Source organism: Mobula hypostoma, chromosome 30 (assembly GCF_963921235.1).
Source record: "Mobula hypostoma chromosome 30, sMobHyp1.1, whole genome shotgun sequence".
Classification (NCBI taxonomy): domain Eukaryota; kingdom Metazoa; phylum Chordata; class Chondrichthyes; order Myliobatiformes; family Myliobatidae; genus Mobula; species Mobula hypostoma.
In genome coordinates, this window is record NC_086126.1 from 18,075,840 (window position 1) to 18,095,743 (window position 19,904).

At 44.8% G+C, this 19,904-nt stretch overlaps 3 protein-coding genes across 4 annotated transcripts in view; 2 read left to right on the plus strand and 1 right to left on the minus strand.

Moving 5' to 3' along the window:
- Positions 1–18,315, plus strand: part of LOC134339649 (late histone H2A.2.2-like) — a 410,959-nt gene extending 392,644 nt beyond the window's left edge. The window contains exon 5 of one of the 2 annotated variants that reach the window (XM_063036345.1): positions 17,455–18,315. The gene's annotated coding sequence lies outside the window, so the exon portion shown is untranslated. Of the gene's footprint in view, positions 1–17,147; positions 17,408–17,454 lie in introns of those variants that run through there. The other variant, XM_063036342.1, reaches the window with a different exon arrangement.
- Positions 1–19,904, minus strand: part of LOC134339661 (histone H2B-like) — a 241,813-nt gene that overhangs the window by 199,379 nt on the left and 22,530 nt on the right. The gene's annotated exons all lie outside the window — the stretch shown is intronic.
- Positions 17,546–18,198, plus strand: LOC134339718 (uncharacterized). Its single transcript, XM_063036442.1, has 2 exons — positions 17,546–17,716; positions 18,055–18,198. The coding sequence occupies exons 1-2, from the start codon at positions 17,546–17,548 to the stop codon at positions 18,196–18,198; spliced, it is 315 nt and encodes a 104-aa protein (XP_062892512.1).

Consider the following 19,904-nt stretch of genomic DNA (forward strand, 5'->3'; position numbering starts at 1 on the left):
TTCACTGGATTTTCGAAGAAAGAAGGGTTACCGAATTCAAAACTATCAAATAGTGAAAGGGCTTCAGTGACTGGATGTGGAGAGGATATTTCCTGTGGTGGGAGTGTCTAAAACGGGACCCCACAGCTTCAAAATAGAGGGTCATCCTTTTAGAATGGAGACGAGGAGGAATTTCTTCAGCCAGAGAGTGGTGAATCTATGGAATTTTTTGCCACAGGTAGCTGTGGAGGCCAAATCACTGGGTACAGGCAGAGATTGATAGATTCTTGATTGGTCAGGGCATGAAGGGATACAAAGGAGGGCAGGAGATTGGGGCTGAGAGGAAAAATTGATCAGTGATGATGAAATGCCAGAGAAGGCTCGACAGGCAAAATGGCCGAATTCTGCTCCTATATCTTATGGACTCACTTAGTGACTAAAACTCTCCCAGAGACTGTTGATCTCAGCTTTGACTCAACCCAGCACCTGAGGCTCCACATTACTTATATAAGGAATACAGAAGTTCATTGTTCTCTGATTAAAGAAATAACATCTCATTTCCATCCTGAATGTCAATGAACCATTCACTTCTGAACCTTGGTCATATATGGTTGTATGAATCACTCACTGCACCCGTCTCTATTTTGTTGTGTAGTACAACACCTCGAACCTTCTCTATTTCTCTGATTTACAATTTATCTCCACATAAATCATAGCCTGACTTTTGATTCCTCCTACCACTCTACATGCCATCACACCTCACCTCATGAACATTGACTTCTCAAACTTCCGCTAATGCCCCACCTCCCCCTCGTACCCCATCAGTTATTTATTTATATACACCCATTCTTTTTCTCTCTCTCCTTTTTCTCCCTCTTTCCCTCTCACTATACCCCTTGCCCATCCTTTGGGTTTTCCCCCCTCCCCCTTTTCTTTCTCCCTGGGTCCTCTCACTATACTCCTTGCTCATCCTCTGGGTTTCTCCCCCCCCCACCACCTTTTCTTTCTCCCTAGCACTCCTGTCCCATGGCCCTCTCATATCCCTTTTGCCAATCAACTGTCCAGCTCTTGGCTCCATCCTTCCCCTTTCTGTCTTCTATCATTTTGGATCTCCCCCTCTGCCTCCCACTTTCAAATCTCTTACTAGCTCTTCTTTCAGTTAGTCCAGATGAAGGGTCTCGGCCCGAAACGTCGAATGTACCTCTTCCTAGAGATGGTACCTGGCCTGCTGCGTTCACCAGCAACGTTGATGTGTGTCCCACGTTAAACTCCATTTACCGAGTATTCTGCTCACCAGCTTCCCCATGTCCCATTGGAGAGATGAAAGTCCAATCACAATATGTCCCCCACCACATTCCCTGTGATTGCCACCGCGGATTCCTCACTCTCTGCCCCTCCTTCGGGTCATTAATATTAATAATAGATCATGGACGATCCAGACCTATTATTCTGTCTCAGTATGATAACCAGTCTTCAGTCAGTATTAACACACTTCCTTCCCAGGACTGGGCTCTGGTCTTGTGCACCACCAGCCTTACATGTGGCACCTTGGCAAATGGCTCCTGAAAATCCAAAAACACCACTTCTCCAACTTCCCCTGTAAAGTCTCAAACCTCTGGTATGTTTGTCAAACATGATTTAATATTCTACAACCCAGGTTACCGTGTCCAAGACCGGGTTCCAGATGGACAGGGTGGTGATGATTGTACAATACATTGGTTTGGCCGCATTTCACAAATAGTGTTTAGTTTTAGTGACCCTGCAGTATGATGGACACCATTAAGCTGGAAAGAGAGCAGAGGAGATTTACAGAGATGTTACTGGATCTCCACGATTTGTGGAAAGATGTTTCGGACAATTTTCCTTGGAATTTTGGAGAATGAGTGCTGATATTGTAGAATAAAATTATAAAATCATGAGGGACCTGGAGGCTGGTCAGTAAATGGAATGATCTGCTAGGGGGAGTGGTTGAGTCAGGTACATTAAAAAGGTACTTGGACAGGTAGATGGGAAGGAAAGGTTTTAAAGGATATGGGTCAAATGCAGAGAAATGGGACAAGGAGGAGGATAGCCTTGTTCATAATGTGGTGAGGGGGTTACAGACCACAAGCTCAGATGGGAACTTTGGTCATCGTAGAATCTGTGTGAATCTGACAGCGGACCCTGTTGAGTTAGTTCAATGACATTAAACCTTTCCAAATGACTTGTTATTTCTTCATAGGTTATTGATTCCAGTACCTGAAGTGCAGTTAACAGAACGACAGTTATTGCTTTTTATCTTCCACCCTTCTTCAACAATGCTTTTCAACTCCACTGGGACCTTTCTGTGACACAGTGAGTTTTGACAGACTTCAGTGTCTCTACTTTCTCTCCAGACTTCTTGTGAAACCCTCCAGTGCAGGTCGTTAGGACCTGGTAACGTTTGCTTTTAGTCTCATAAGTTTCTCCCTTGTGATGGCGATCGTTACACATTATGGCACAAAGTTGAAATATCACCATTAGATACATGTGGGATGTTTGCTGTCCCCCACCATGAACACTAATGCAAATTATTGAGTTAACTTCTCTGTGTGTCCCTTGTTACTTTTAGCTTTTATCTCATCACTGGTTCCTAGAAAATTCCTGATTCTCTTGTCTACCACCAGCCCTTGCCTCTTTGTATGTTCTTTGATTTAATATTTCCTTGAATGCCTTTGACCACACCTCAGGATCTTGAGGGAACTCCTACCCATGTCTTCTTTCCCTCCCCCTTTCACCATCACTGTCCCTAGATGTAAAGTGCCCATGAAAATTACTCACACCCCTTGGAAGTTTTCATGTTTTGTTGTTTTACAACATTGAATCTCAGTGGATTCAATTTGGCTTTTTTTTGAAACTAATCAATGGAAATAGACTCTTTTGTGTCAAAGTGAAAACAAATCTCTACAAAATGTTCTCAATTAATTACAAATCTGAAATACAAAATAATTGTCTGTTTCAGTATTCACCCACTTTAATATGACACACCAAATCATCACTGGTGCAGCCAATTAGTTTTTGAAGTTACATAATCAGTTAAATGGAGATGACCATGTGCAGTCAAGGTGTTTCAATTGATTGTAGTAATAATACACCTGTAAGTGGAAGGTCGAACTGCTGGTGAGTCAGTATCCTGGGAGAAACTACACCGTGAAGACAAATCAACACTCCAAGCTGCTGTGCAAAAAGGTAATTTAAAATCACAAGCCAGGAGATGGATACAAGAAAATTTCCAAGTCACTGAATGCCCTTGGAGTATAGTTAAGTCACTGATCCAGAAGTGGGAAGAATATGGCACAGCTGTAAATCTGCCAAGAGCAGGCTATCCTCAAAAACTGAGTGGCCATGCAAGAAGGGGCCAGTGAGGGAGGCCACCAAGAGACCTATGATAACTCTAGAGGAGTCACAAGCTTCAGTGGTGGGAGAGATTGTGCATACATCAACTGTTGCCCGGGTGTTTCACCAGTCACAGCTTTATGGGAGAGTGGCAGAGAAAAAGCCACTGTTGAAAAATGCTGCCATGAAATCTTGCCTGAAGTTTCCCAGAATTGTGGGGGACTCTGAAGTTAGTTGGAAGAAGATTCTATGGTCTGAAAAGAACAAAGTTGAACTTTTTGACCATCACAAACACTAAGTTTGGAGTAAGCAGAACACCACACAACATCTAAAACACACCATCCCTACCGTGAAGTATGGTGGAGGCTGCATCATCCTGCGGGTATAGAACATAGAATAGTACAGCACAGTATAGGCCCTTCAGCCCATAATGTTGTGCCAACCCTCAAACCCTGCCTCCCATATAAGCCCCAACTTAAATTCCTCCATATACCTGTCTAATAGTCTCTTAAACTTCACTGGTGTATCTGCCTCCACCACTGACTCAAGCAGTGCATTCCATGCACTAACCACTCTCTGAGTAAAAAACCTTCCTCTAATATCCCCCTTGAACTTCCCACCCCTGACCTTAAAGCCACGTCCTCTTGTATTGAGCAGTTGTGCCCTGGGGAAGAGGCACTGGCTATCCACTCTATCTATTCCTCTTATTATCTTGTACACATCTATCATGTCTCCTCTCAGCCTCCTTCTCCCCAAAGCGTAAAGCCCTAGCTCCCTTAATCTCTGATCATAATGCATACTCTCTAAACCAGGCAGCATCCTCTGTACCCTTTCCAATGCTTCCACATCCTTCCTATAGTGAGGAGACCAGAACTGGACCAGTACTCCAAGTGTGGCCAAACCAGAGTTTTATAGAGCTGCATCATTACATCGTGACCCTTAAACTCTGTTCCTCAACTTATGAAAGCTAACACCCCATAAATTTTCTTAACTACCCTATCTACCTGTGAGGCAACTTTCAGGGATCTGTGGACATGTTCCCCAAGATCCCTCTGCTCCTCCACACTACCAAGTATCCTGCCATTTACTTTGTACTCTGCCTTTGAGTTTGTCCTTCCAAAGTGTACCACCTCACACTTCTCTGGGTTGAACTCCATCTGCCACTTCTCAGCCCACTTCTGCAGCCTATCAATGTCTCTCTGCAATCTTTGACAATCCTCTACACTATCCACAACACCACCAACCTTTGTGTCATCTGCAAACTTGCCAACCCCCCTTTCTACCCCCACATCCAGGTCGTTAATAAAAATCACAAAAAGTAGAGGTCCCAGAACAGATCCTTGTGGGACACCACTAGTCACAATCCTCCAATCTGAATGTACTCCCTCCACCACGACCCTCTACCTTCTGCAGGCAAGCCAATTCTGAATCCACCTAGCCAAACTTCCCTGGATCCCATGCCTTCTGACTTTCTGAATTAGTCTACCATGTGGAACCTTGTCAAATGCCTTACTAAAATCCATATAGATCACATTCACTGCACTACCCTCATCTATATGCCTGGTCACCTCCTCAAAGAACTCTATCAGGCTTGTTAGACACGATCTGCCCTTCACAAAGCCATGCTGACTGTCCCTGATCAAACCATGATTCTCTAAATGCCCAGAGATCCTATCTCTAAGAATCTTTTCCAACAGCTTTCCAACCACAGACGTAAGGCTCACTGGTCTATAATTACCCGGACTATCCCTACTACCTTTTTTGAACAAGGGGACAACATTCGCCTCCCTCCAGTCCTCCGGTACCATTCCCGTGGACAACAAGGACATAAATATCCTAGCCAGAGGCTCATCAATCTCTTCCCTCGCCTCGTGGAGAAGCCTGGGGAATATTCTGTCAGGCCCCGGGGACTTTTCCGTCCTAATGTATTTTAACAACTCCAACACCTCCTCTCCCTCAATATCAACATGCTCCAGGACATCAACCTCATTCATATTGTCCTCACCATCATCAAGTTCCCTCTCATTGGTGAATACTGAAGAGGTATTCATTGAGGACCTCACTCACTTCCACAGCCTCCAGGCACATCTTCCCACCTTTATCTCTAATTGGTCCTACCTTCACTCCTGTCATCCTTTTTTTCTTCACATAATTGAAGAATGCCGTGGGGTTTTCCTTTACTCGCCAAGGCCTTCTCATGCCCCCTTCTTGAGACTGACAGGTACAGAATGAACCCCACACTCTCACACTGTACCAGAGACTGACAGGTACAGAATGAACCCCACGCTCCCACACTGTACCAGAGACTGACGGGTACAGAATGAACCCCACACTCTGACACTGTACCAGAGACTGACGGGTACAGAATGAACCCCGCACTCTCACACTGTACCAGAGACTGACAGGTACAGAATGAACCCCACACTCTGTACCAGAGACTGACAGGTACAGAATGAACCCCACACTCTGTACCAGAGACTGACAGGTACAGAATGAACCCCACGCTCCCACACTGTACCAGAGACTGACAGGTACAGAATGAACCCCACACTCTGACACTGTACCAGAGACTGACAGGTACAGAATGAACCCCACACGCTCACACTGTACCAGAGACTGACAGGTACAGAATGAACCCCACACTCTGTACCAGAGACTGACAGGTACAGAATGAACCCCACGCTCCCACACTGTACCAGAGACTGACAGGTACAGAATGAACCCCACGCTCCCACACTGTACCAGAGACTGACAGGTACAGAATGAACCCCACACTCTGTACCAGAGACTGACAGGTACAGAATGAACCCCACGCTCCCACACTGTACCAGAGACTGACAGGTACAGAATGAACCCCACACTCTGTACCAGAGACTGACAGGTACAGAATGAACCCCACACTCTGACACTGTACCAGAGACTGACAGGTACAGAATGAACCCCACACTCTGTACCAGAGACTGACAGGTACAGAATGAACCCCACGCTCCCACACTGTACCAGAGACTGACAGGTACAGAATGAATCCCACACTCTCACACTGTACCAGAGACTGACAGGTACAGAATGAACCCCACACTCTCACACTGTACCAGAGACTGACGGGTACAGAATGAACCCCACACACTCACACTGTACCAGAGACTGACAGGTACAGAATGAACCCCACACTCTCACACTGTACCAGAGACTGACAGGTACAGAATGAACCCCACACTCTCACACTGTACCAGAGACTGACAGGTACAGAATGAACCCCACACTCTGACACTGTACCAGAGACTGACGGGTACAGACATTCTGTTGTTTAACAAACCTGGACAACCCTCATCACCATCTCAGTACAGCACCACCTTGACCATTGTACACTGCAATGGATTCTTGTTCAAATTCTGTTACCTGTTTGTAATTCTGTAGAGTATGTTTTTATTTTGTGAATGCTGTGTCTCGGACACTGTGTCTCTATGAATCTGCTGCAAGCAAGTTGCATATGACAATAAACGACTTTCAACCTCACACAGAAATGGGTTTCTCATGACAACTGGACCTTCGATCTCCTGCTGCCCTGTTTCGTTATATAAACGTTTTATATTATCGTGTGAGTGTTTTTCTCATTACTTCTGATTTTTTTTTAGCAGATACGATGAGCCAAATGGCCAAATACCGCGGCTGTAGTTTATTGTCCATTTTGTATTTTAGATTTCCTTCCTGCGGAATTAACCGGCAGTGGCAACTTACCGGATCAGCGCCAGTTCCTAGTCCACAGTTTTACCCAAACGAACAGTCAAGAGAGAGTTCTGATTGGTTGTGCGTGTCCCTTCAGACAGCTAGTCAAATGACTTCACTGTATGAATGGTTTCTTCAAAGAGCCATTGGGAATCCAAGGCACTCCCATCCCTTATTAGCATACTGTTCTGGGAGCTGCCTATTTAATTCGTGCTACAAGCCAGTTCTGCTTATTCAGGGTCTGAAACCGACGGAAGAAATGCCTGATACAGCGAAATCGGCTCCGAAGAAGGGCGCCATGAAAGCTCTGCCCAAACCATCAGGCAAGGCAGGGAAGAAGCATCATGAACTCGTTCGTCAACGACATCTTCGAGCGTATCGGGGGCGAGGCTTCCCGCCTGGCCCACGACAACAAGCGGTCAACCATTACTTCACGGGAGATCCAGACCGCCGTGCGCCTGCTGCTGCCCGGGGAGCTGGCCAAATACGCCGTGTCCGAAGGGACAAAGGCGGTGACCAAGTACACCAGCTCCAAGTAAAGCTCCCCAGTGAGATGATCGAAAACACAACGGCTCTTTTAAGAGCCACTCACGATTTCACTGAGAGAGTTCTACTAAAATTTAGACATTAAATTGCACACATTTTATGTCTGGTGTCTTTTACAAGAGCTAAAGTACGGTTGGAGTATCCGGTTACTCTACTCCGTATAATCCCTGTGCGTTACATTCCTCCCACTGCACTGACACGGAATTGTTACCGCCCTATCCCTATCAGTCCGTCCCTGCCGGTATCCATGTCGAGCGGAGGATTGCTGCCGTTGCTGTTTTTGCTGTGTGTTTAGGAGTTTATTAGCTACAGTTGGGTAACTTCTCTGAATATTATTTCAATGCGAGGCCTAAACGAGTTCATGGTTGTTTCATAGAACAATTTTTTTAAATTGCAGACTAGACGCTGGTCACAGTTTGAGAAGAGCCGTTTGTCCATAACCTGATAATGGTTACACATTGACAGGTACCGGACAGAAGCTGAGATTCAGTTTCACTCGGTTTCGTCACGGGTTGAAAGACATCACAGAATTGAGTTCCCAGACATTTCAATATCAATTACACTTGCATTAAATGTGCCCGGTTTCAGTAACGGGGAAGTACGAACACTCGGTCGTCAAACAGATCAGTAATTATTTAATTTCCGATTAAATTTGAACAATAGATTTATTCTTTGGCGGGCTTTTTCGAAATATCAGTTTCTTTGGGGAGGAGACGGTTACTTTCTGCGCTTATACCTTTACGGACTGCTGATTGGTGATTAAGGCGGTTCCTCGATTGGGACATAGAAACATAGAAACATAGAAACATAGAAAATAGGTGCAGGAGTAGGCCATTCGGCCCTTCGAGCCTGCACCGCCATTTATTATGATTTACTGGAGGTCATATTCTAAAAGTATTGGAAGGACTATTAAACTTGGAGATGTTTGAGGAATGAATAAGAATATAGGGGTGTGGGATTCATTGGGTTCCCAGTATTGATTAAAGAAGGTAATACAATTGTTACTGAAATGGAGAGCGTTTAGTTACTGGCTCGGTCATTTTCTGCAATACATAATCAATATAATGAAGACACTAAACAATGCAGGGATAAGGTTTTAAGAGAATACCCTGATGTGTTGGAAACCAGCTGTAGCAGTGATAGCGAAGTAGAATTTTCCTTGTGTGAATTTAAGGAAGTTATTAATAGAACAGGTCAGGCAGCTCCGGGAAAGGATGATACTGTCATGATCCCTTCTGGCAATCCCCCACCTTGCTAGTTACCTCAGCAATTGGGCCTCAATCCCCTCATTGAATTTCCAATCATTCCCAGGTTCCACTAACTGCACACACCTGTTTTACATCAGGAAATGCAAGATAAAGACCCTGTGATCACAACAAGGAGCTGCCAGTTCATTGGTCAACTCTCATGTGAGTAAATCTGATTCCTGAGGACTGTCAGTTCCAAGTTCTGCATTGCTTCCTGGATATTCTACGCGAGCCTTGTCTCTGTGTGAAGACTCTCCTGGATACCGGTTCTCCGTTCACGGCTGTGCTAACGCCTCATGATTCTGCCTCAGCGCCTGTGTCCTGCACTTGGGTTCATCCCCAGCCACGTCTGTGCAACAGATAGATGTTATTGCATGCTTAAACATATGGCCAACAGCTCTCTTGAGATAATATTACATTTCTGAATCATCATTGGAATTCAGGCCATCTTCTCTCCTCATGGAAAATGGCAATTGTAGTGTCTATTCTAAAACCTGAGAAACCCCTGTTGGATCCTTCTAGTTATAGACCAGTATCACTGATGTCCCATTTGTGTAAACTTGTGGAATGTATGGTAATAGAGTGGTTGAATTATATTTTGGAAAAGGGAGGTGACGTGCTGTTGTTAACATACTGGATTAATTTGAGGGGCAAGTGCTGGTTCCATGCCACGTTTCAAAATCATTCAGTGTTTTTATGCAGAAAACTCCGCAGCTACTTTAACACAGCAAGCTTCCACAAACAATATACTCAATGGAGATGTCAATCCATAGCTTCGTATACTGTCGTAATGAGGCCACACTCAGGTAGGAGGAACAACACCTTGTATTCTGTCTGGGCAGCCTCCAATCTGATGGCATGAACATCGATTTCTTGATCTTCCGGTCCCCTCCCTCACCATTCCCCATCCCCTTTTCCCTCTTGTTGCTTGCCCATCGCCTCCCTCCGGTGTTCCTCCCCCCTTATCTTTCATCCATGGCCTTCTGTTCTCTCCTACTAGACTCCCCCTTCTCCAGCCCTGTACCTCTTTCACCAATCAACTTCCCAGCTCTTTACTTCATCCCTCTCCCTCCCAGTTCCACCTGTCACTTTGTGTTTCTCTCTCCCCTCCCCACCTTTAAAATTTACTCCTCATTGTTTTTTCTCCAGTCCTGCTGAAGAATCTCGGCCCAAAATGTCAGCTGTACTTTTATCCACAGATGCTGCCTGGCCTGCAGAGTTTCTCCAGCGTGTTGTGTGTGTTCCTTGGATTTCCAGCATCTGCAGATTTTCTCCTGTTTATTACCCAATGTCAACAGGCATTTTGTGTGACAACTGTCAAAGTTCCACTCACTTCGAAATGCAGATATGAAACTCGAGGTTCAGCAGATGCTGGGAATAAACTGTAAAGTAACACACACAAAGTACTACAGGAACACAGCAGGTCAGGCAGCAGTTAATCAGAGGAATAAACAGTCGAGATAGGATGAAGTGTCTTGGCCCATAATATCAACTATTTATTCCTCTCCATAGATGCTGCTGGGGCCACTGACTCCCTCCAGCATTTTGCAAACATAAACCTCTTTTTTCAGTCAATCAGTTTCCAAATGTTGCTGAATTTTCTGATTTCTGCAGGGATTGCTCCCTACACAACTATCTTGTCCATTCATCCCTCCGCCCCTCCCCCCATCTCCCTCCTGGCACTTATTCTTGCAGGCAGAATAAGTGCTACACGTGCCGCTACCCCTCACGACTTTTCAGGGCCCTCAACAGTCCTTCCAGGTGAGGCAGCACAACCTGTAAGTCTGTTGGGGTGATGTACTGTGTTCAATGCTCCTGTTGTGGCCTCCTACATATCGATGAGACCCCATGTAGATTGGGAGACCACTACACCATGGATTAGCACTCCATCCGCCAGAGCAGTGGCCACCTATTTTAATTCCACTTTCCATTCCCGTTCTGATATGTCCAGTGATGTCCTCCTCCAGTATCGTGATGAGGCAACACTTCCGTTGGAGAAACAACTCGTTATATTCTGTTTGGGTAGCCTCCAACCTAATGGTATGAACATTTATTTCTCAAGTTTATGGTAATGCCATCAACACCCCTCCTCTTCACCATTTCCCAGCCCCTTTTCCCTCTCTCACCTTATCCCCTTCCCTGCCTATTGTTTCCCACTGGTGCTCCTTCCCCTTTTTCACCTTCCATGGCCTTCAGTCAATTTCACCAATCAACTTCCCAGCTCTTTACTTCACCCATCCCCCTCCAGGATTCACCCATCACCTGGTGTTTCTCTCTGTCTTCCCCCACCTTATAAATCTACTCCTCAGCTTTTTTTCTCCAGACCTGCCGAAGGGTTTCAGCCCGAAATGTCAACTTTACTCTTTTTTCCCCCACAGATGCTGCCTGGCCTGTTGAGTTCTTCCAGCATTCTATATGTGTTCCTCGGATTTCCAGCATCTGCAGATTTTCTCTTGTTTGTGATTTAAACATTACTGGTGTGTCAGTTTCACTTACCCTGGCAGCATTTTTCAAACACCCACCAGTCTCCATGGAAAATAGAAACTTACCTCCTAAATCTATTTTAAACATTCGCTCTCTCCTTTTAAAATAAAGCTCTGCTCTTGAGTATCTGACATTTGCTGCCTGTGTAAATTTCTCTGTCTACCTTAGTTATTATATAAGTCTCTGCTCAGCCTTTGAAACTCGGCAGTAAAAGATGTATGTTTGTTCAATCTAATGTTATAACTGAAACTGTCCTTCCTGTGATGTGACAACCAGATCTGATCACAAGACGCCAAAAGGGATCTGACCAAAGTTGTATGCAGCTGCAACATGGCTACCAACTTTTATCCTTAACAGCTGAGCCCCTTCACCATGATGTCCAGTTTTGTCATTTTCAGGAGGAATCTTTTTCTGCAACCCAACATCCCCCTGTACCTCAGTGCTTCAAAGGCTCCTGTCATTTCTGCATCCTTTGACTTTGCAATGAGAATCAGAGTTAATACAATGTGGAAAACAGGTCCTTTGGCCGTCCTTCTCCCTGCTGAGCTAATCCAATCTGGCTCTGCTGAGCCCATAGACCTCGAAACCTTTGCTATCCATGTACTTACTGAGGTGGTTTTAGAATGTTTCTAATGTGTCTGCCTCTACCACTGGCAGCTCACTCCAAATACACACCACTCTCTGCCCGTTATGTCCTTTTTAAATCTCTTGCCTCTGATCTGAAACACCAGCCCTCTTGGTTTTACCAACCCTTTCCTGGTCCCATTGATCTTACATCCCTCTATCAGTTTCACCCCTTAATCTGTATGCTCTAGGGTATAAAACACTCATCTATACTAGGGGTCCCCAACCTTTTTTGCACTGCGGACCGGTTTAATATTGACAACATTCCTGCGGACCGGCCGACCGGGAGGAGCAGGGTAGGGTTGCCAATGAATAGCAGTCAAGAGTAGCAGTCAAATGCGTTGTTTACCCAAAAGACTACAATGACCATGAAGCCTTGCGCGGGCACCAATGTGCACGTGCGTCGTGACCTGCCGATTCCTCCCCCCCGACCCCCCAAGCAAATCCTTTTTGACGACTCTGTTCGTGGGGGTGGGTGTTAATCACTACCAGAATATAGGTGATAAGTGGGTAATATACTCAATTTTGTTTCTAAAAAGGTTTATCTAACGAATTTAATATTAAACACAGAGCACATATTTTCCTCGCATGGATATAGTGATAAGTCAATTATCAGGGGAGCTCGAAGTAAGTGTTGAACGAACTTCCAGTAGAAGTGGCAGAAGCAGGTTCGATATGATCATTTAAAGACAAATTGGATAGGTATATGGACAGGAAAGGAATGGAGGGTTATGGGCTGAGTGCGGGTCGGTGGGACTAGGTGAGAGTAGCGTTCGGCACGGACAAGAAGGGGAGAGATGGCCTGTTTCCATACTGTGATTGTTATATGGTTAATAGGTCACTTATAAGTCAATAGCATCATAACATTTTAAATAATATTTGGATATTAAATGCACAGCACATATTTTCCCCGTATGAACATATAAAATCATTGCAACACACCAATATCGCTAAATCAGTGGGAGCCCTGGGCTTGTTTCCCTGCAACAACACTGTCCTATCGAGGGGTGATGGGAGACAGCGATACTCGAAGGGGGTTCCTGATGTCCAGTCTATTTCGCAGTTTAGTTTTTGTTGCATTCATTGCAGAAAACTCCGCTTCGCAGAAAAATGTTGGAAATGGAAGCAACGTTTTCAGTGCTTTCGTGGCTATCTCAGGATATTTAGCCTTGACTTTGATCCAAAATGCCGACAGAGATATTATGTCAAACATACTTTTCAGCCTGTCGTCATTTGCAAGCTCGAGGAGTTGATCGCCTTCCCGCCCTGACACAATGACACGCGGGTCATGACCTCGCATGCGTAATGGCTGATCAGTGGCAGTGACAGGGAATGAGGAAAGGTGCAACTGACCAAATCATATCGCTTCCTCGCAGCCCGGTAGCGCACGCTCTGCGGCCCGGTGGTTGGGGACCACTGGTCTATATCACCTCTCCTTATAACTCAGACCCCCAAATCCAACCAACAACATGGCAGTTTTTCCTTTTCTGTGCTCTTTCTACAAACCCCATTTCCAGAAAAGTTGGGATATTTTTCCAAAAAACAAAAATCTGTGATATGTTAATTCACGTGAACCTTTATTTAACTGACGAAAGTACAAAGAAAAGATTTTCAATAGTTTTACTGACCAACTTAAATGTATTTTGTAAATATACACAAATCCAACTTTTCTGGAAATGGGGTTTGTAGTTTAAAAACAAATTTTTGCTACAAATGGCTGATCAAAACTATACACAGTATCCCAAGTCAGTCCTCATGAAAAAACTTCATATCTACAACACATCTTCTCAACTCTTCTACTCTGTGCCATGAATGATGAAGGCCAGCAGGTTAGACACCTTCACCACTGTATCTAGCTGAGATGTCACTTTCAGTGAATGATACATTCACATCGACATCGCTAATATGAATTATAAACAACAAAGGTCCCGGCACCCAGTGGCACACCACCAGACAGAGACCTCCAGCCTGAGGCACAACCCTCAACCATCAGCCTCTGCCTCCTGTCACTGAGGCAATTATGAAACTAACAGACTATCTCTCATGGATATCATCTTCCAGATCTAACCTTCCAGACCTGTGTCAAAGGCCTGGTTAATGTCCATACAGACAACATCCACAGCCCTAACCTCATCAATGCTCTTGTGAAATTCCTCAAAGAGCTGCAAGAAATTTGTCAGACATGATTTCCCTTGCACAAAGCTGTACTGACTGTCCTGAATCAGACCAAATGTTGGTAGATCCAGTCCCTCAGAAACCCCTCCAGCAATTTACTCAACAACTGGCCTGTAGTTTCTTGGCTAGTTTTCACAACACTTTTTAAACAATGGCACCACATTAAACTGTGATTCCTTAAGTCATAGGAGCAGGATTAGGCCATTTGGCCCATCCTGTCTGTTCTGCCGTTCCATCATGCCGGAATTATTATTCCCCATTCTCCTGCCTTGTCCCTGTAAACTCTGATGCCCTTAATAATTAAAACCTTCTAACCGCTGCTTTAAATATACCTAATGACTGCCTTTATGCCCATCTGTGGCAATGAATTCCATTGATTCATCACCTTCTGACAAATGAAATTCCTCCTCATCTCTGTTCTAGAGAGAAATCTCTATTCTGAAGGTGTGCTTCTTATTATTGGAAACATCCTCTCACATCAACCCTATCTAGGGCTTTCAGTATTCGATAGTTTTCAATACTATCCTCTGTCATTCCTCTAGACTGCAGACAGTACAGGCCAAGAGCATCAAATGATCATTATGTTGTTGTCCCTCCAGTCCCGGGATCATTCTCGTGAGTCTCCCCTGCAGCCTCTGCAATGCCAGCAGCTTAGAATAGTGACCCAAATCTGCTCATAATCCTCAAAATAAGGTCTGACCAAACCCTTGTAAAGCCTCAGCATTAGATGTTTGTTTTTAGTTCTCTTGAAATGAATGAGAACATTACATTTGTCTTCCTTGTTACCAGCTCAACATGCACATTGACCTTTAGGGGACCATAAAGTTCCTTTGCACATCTGATTTCTCAATTCACTCCCTGATTACAAAGAGCTTACACCTTCATTTCTCCTACCAGAGTACATGACTACACACATCCTTACACTGTATTTCATCTGGCACTTCCTTGTCCATTCTCTAAATCTGTCCAAGTGCTACTGCAGACTCCCAGCTTCCTCAACATTGCCCGCCTTTACATCTCTCTTTGTGTCATCCACAGAGTTGGCCTTAAAACTATCAATTCTGGATTAGTCACTGTCCAGCTATGGAAGTGAAGCAACAATCTCTCCTGTGGCCTCCACAGTGTATTCTCCAGCTTCCCACAAAGTATGAGAATGTACCTGATAAGGCCCTGGAGATTTAACAACCTTAATGCATCTTAAAGTCTCCGATATAGATCCCTGCCCATTTGAATGTGGTTTAATACATCGCAGCTCATTTCTGTCACCTCTCAATGGTGAAATAACTTGGAAATATTCATGGAAAGCCTCTTCTATTTCCTTTGGTTCCACATACCGAGGCCATGTTCATCTCCCATGGCAATTATTCTCTGCCTAACTTCCCTTTTCCTATGAATATACCGAGAGAATCTCTTGGGATTTTGCTCACTTTGCCTTCCAAATCCTGATATCCTCATTTTACCCTCCTAACTTTTATAAGAAATCCTACATCTAAGAGTCTTCTTGAATAATTTCCCAAGCATTGGTCCAAATCTCACCAGTCTATAATTTCCTGGTTTGTCTCTATTGCCTGAGGAACAACATGCCCTGGAATATCAGCATCACTCCCTTCTCTGATCTCACTATCCTCCATGACCACATTGATGAATACTGATGTGAAGTACTGGTTTAGTCCCTTGCCCACTTCCTCCGGATCCAGACATAAACTCTAGATATAACAACCATAGATATAATTATTTGGATAGACAGGGACTGATTGGGAATAGTTAATATAGCTTTGTATATGGTACGTCATGTCTAACTACTCTTGTAGAGTTTTTTTGAGGAAGTTACTAGGAAAGTTGATGAATGCAAGGCAGTGGATGTAGTCTACATGGACTTTAGCAAGGCCTTTGACAAGGTCTCGCATGGGTTGTCGGTCAAGGTGGTTCAGTCATTTGGCATTCAAGATGAGGTTGTAAATTGATTTAGATGTTAGGTTTGAGAGTGGCTGTAGATGATTGCCTCTCTGACTGCAGGCCTGTGACTGGTGGTGTGCCACAGGGATCAGTGCTTAGTTCATTGTTTATCATCCAGATCTTTGATATCGATGACAATGTGGTGAACTGGGACAACAATTTTGCGTATGACACCAGGATTGGGGGTATAATGAACAGTGAGGAAGACACTCAAAGCTTGCACTGTGATCTGGAGCAGCTGGAATTTAATGCTGACAAGGATGAGGTGTTGCATTTTCGGAGGACAAACCAGGGTAGGTCTTACACAGTGAGCAGTCGGGCACTGAAAAGTGCATTAAAGCTGAGGGATCTGGGAATACAGATTCATAATTCCTAGTAAGTGGCATCACAGATAGATAAAGTCAAAAAGAAAGTTTAGGCACATGGTACTTCGATTTACAAAGGGCAAAGCACAGGAGATGGATGTTATGTTGAAGTTGTCTAAGACATTGGTGAGGCCTAATTTGGAGTATTGTGTGCAGTTTTTGTCACCTACCCACAAAAAAAGATGTAAATAAGGTTAAAAGAGTACAGAGAAAATTTACAAGGATGTTTCTGAGACTTAAGGACCCATGTTCTCTGGAAAGATCAAATAGGTTAGGATTTTATTCCTTGGAATGCAGAATATTGTTGGGAGATTAAATAGAGGGATACAAAATTTTGAAGGGTGTACTGTAGATGGGGTAATGATGTTTATAGGTCAGAGTTACAGTGAAATACTGTAGATGGGTAATGATGTTTACAGGTCAGAGTTACAGTGAAATGCTGGATTGTCCAGCTCTGGGCTGTCAGTATTGTGTTTTATTAAAACTGTATTAGAGAGCTGTGTGCTGTACTGGTCTGTGTCAGTGTTTTTACTGAAGAGTGTCTTTATTACACCAACTAACCTTGTCTACCATGGACTTTAAACATTGCTGGGAGGTGAGGGGAGTGTTTGGAACCACTATACCTGACTCTGAAGGATCTGACAAATGCAGCTTTGAACGTCCTGTTTGTTTACTCCCACAACCCCTGCAGGCAGTGAATTCCAGATGAGAACCGCTCTCCTGACAGACAACGGTGGGAATTAAACCCAGGTCGCTGGTACTGTCACCATTGTGCTGACCACGATGCTCCTGTGCCACCCCTTCCTCTTTAAACCCGTCCATTGACCCAGACCTCATGCCCACCAGGTAAAGAATTCCAAACGTTCCCTACATCAGATACACGTCAACTCTGGCAGGGGTTACAGCCATTACTTCCTACAAAGCAAACTCAACATCATGAATGGCAGTGAGGCTTCACAACCAGATCAACTCAAACCCTTTTATGCTCACTTTCACAGGAAGAATAAAACCACAGCTATGAGGATACGTGCAGCGTCTGATGACCCTGTGATCTCTGTCTTGGAGGCCGACATCAGGCTGTCTTTCAAGATGCTGAACCCTCGCCGGGCAGCAGGGCCCGATGGAGAACCTGGTCAGGCTCTGAAAACCTGTGCCTACCAACTGCTGGAAGTGGTTAAAGACATTTTCAATCCCTCACTGCTACAGTCAAAAGCTCTGACCTGCTTCAAAAGGGCAACAACTGCTCCGGAACCCAAGAAGGTCAGTGTGAGCTGCCTTAACGACTATTGTCCAGTCGCACTCACATCTCCGGTTATGAAATGCTTTGAGAGGTTGGTCATGGATAGAATGAACACCTGTCCCAGGAAGGACCGGGACCCTCTGCAATTTGCCTCTCGCCACAACATGTTTGTGGTAGATGTGATCTCAGTGGCTCTCCACACAGCACTGGAGCACCTGGGCAATACAAATACCTATGTCAGGATGCTGTTTATTGACTAGAGCCCAGCATTTAACACCATCATTCCTCGTCCTGATAAAATAGCTACAGAACCTAGGCCTCTGTCCCTCCTTGTGCAGCTGGATCCTCGGCTTTCCAGCACCTGGTGTGGGAGATCGCTCAGGACTTCGAAACCGATCTGTGTTTCCAGAGCTCGGCCGTCATGGCCCTGCAGGAGGCGAGCGAGGCTTACCTGGTGGGGCTCTTCGAGGACACTAACCTGTGCGCCATCCACGCCAAGTAAGTTACCATCCAGCTGGCTCGATGCTTCTGCGGAGAGCCCTCCTGAACCCGGCCTTGGCACTAAACACAACAAAAGGCTCTTTTAGGAGCCACTATCATGTGTTACGTAACTGGAAACAATGAATATTAATCGATACAGGTTTTATAAAAACAACCATTTATTAAACACGTATAAGCGATAAGGAAAAAAAATCAAAGGAAAACTTTAGCCAGAGGTTAAACAGGTACGCAGCCTTTCAATAACTCCACTTGGCTCTGGTTCTTAAAGCGTTAAATGCGAAAACAGTTCTTAAAGCGATACAGTCAGATATAGTTCTTAAAGCGATAACTTCAAAAGTCCAATAGTTTTACACATTCAATTGAGAGAGACTTCTCTGGAGTACGATTTCTTCACCGACGCACCTTTACCGCCAGTTCTGTCTACAGGATTCCCGATGCCGAAAATAAACAGTTTAAATCGACTGACCTTAAATTCCTTTATAGAGAGAGCGCCTTTGTGCATGAACTCATTGCGTTATTGCAAGAGTTATCTCAATACAGGTTCTCTTCAACGAAGACTCAATAAGGTCGATCCTTTATAAACTGCCAACCGATGCCGACTTCTCTCAATCCTTCACTTCGATGAATTCTTCCCTCTCCTTTCAAAACTGTCGGAATTGAGTATATTGGCACTTCCAGCCACAAATTCCCGGTCCAAGTAATATGGAATCTTCCAACAGAACGTGCAACTGTTTTAAAAATGAAACTGCGTCACAAAAACAAACGCAACAGAAACGGAGATACAACACGTTCCACCTGGAAACCTACAAACTCAAAATCCCTAGTGCATCACCTGAGTCGACCCTTATATATTCACGGGGGGGGGGGGGGCCCCAGCACATGTGATCACGTGACCTCACATCGGCAGGAAAATCACATCAGGTGACCTCCAAAAGACCATTACAGCATTCTCACAAAAAAACCAGATCTCCTTGAGCATGTAACACATGGCAGAGTAAAGGGCTATCATCTGCCACACCACTATTTAGGTTCCCAACCCACTGATGAATCGTTTCAATTCTCCTGCGACGCATTAACTAATCTGCCCATATTTGACCCGCCTTGTTCAAGTGCAGCCGGTCCCACTTCTACAGGTCACCTCTGCCCCAGCAGAGATCCCAGTGGCTGGAAACCTGAACCTGTTCTCCTGTACCAGCTCCTCATCCTCACATCCACCTGCCCTGTCCCCATGTTCCTGTCCTTACCAGCACTTGGCATCAGGAGTAATCCAGTGATTACAGATCTCCTTGTCTCCACCCTCCCCTGTTGTACATCAGAATCACAGACCTGGCTGCTGCTGCTCTGCTGAAAGGCCATGTCTCCTGTTGATCAATTCTCCAAGTCAATCTGCTTCACCAGTCCCATTAAATGGATTCACTTTCCCCTTCAAACCTCCCATGTCAGGTCTGTATCTGCTCTGCTCTCTGGACCATCCAGAATGTGCCCTCTTTTCATTATTACCATTGGAGAAGAGGTACAGGAACCTGAACGCACACTTAATGTTTTAGGAACAGCTTCTTCCTCTCCACTATCTGATTTCCAACTGGTCCATGAACACTGCCTAACATCATCGTCACAAAATTGATTTGGTGGAAGGAGACAGAGGGTGGTCGTGTCAGCTTGTTATTCAGGTTGGAGGCCGCTGACCAGTGACATTCTCAGGGATCG

Coding starts and splice junctions, on each gene's coding strand:
- LOC134339718 (XM_063036442.1), top strand. CDS start 17,546: ATGCTGAACCCTCGCCGGGCAGCAGGGCCCGATGGAGAACCTGGTCAG. Junction 17,717..18,054: donor CTGCTCCGGAACCCAAGAAG/GTCAGTGTGAGC, acceptor TCGGCTTTCCAG/CACCTGGTGTGGGAGATCGC.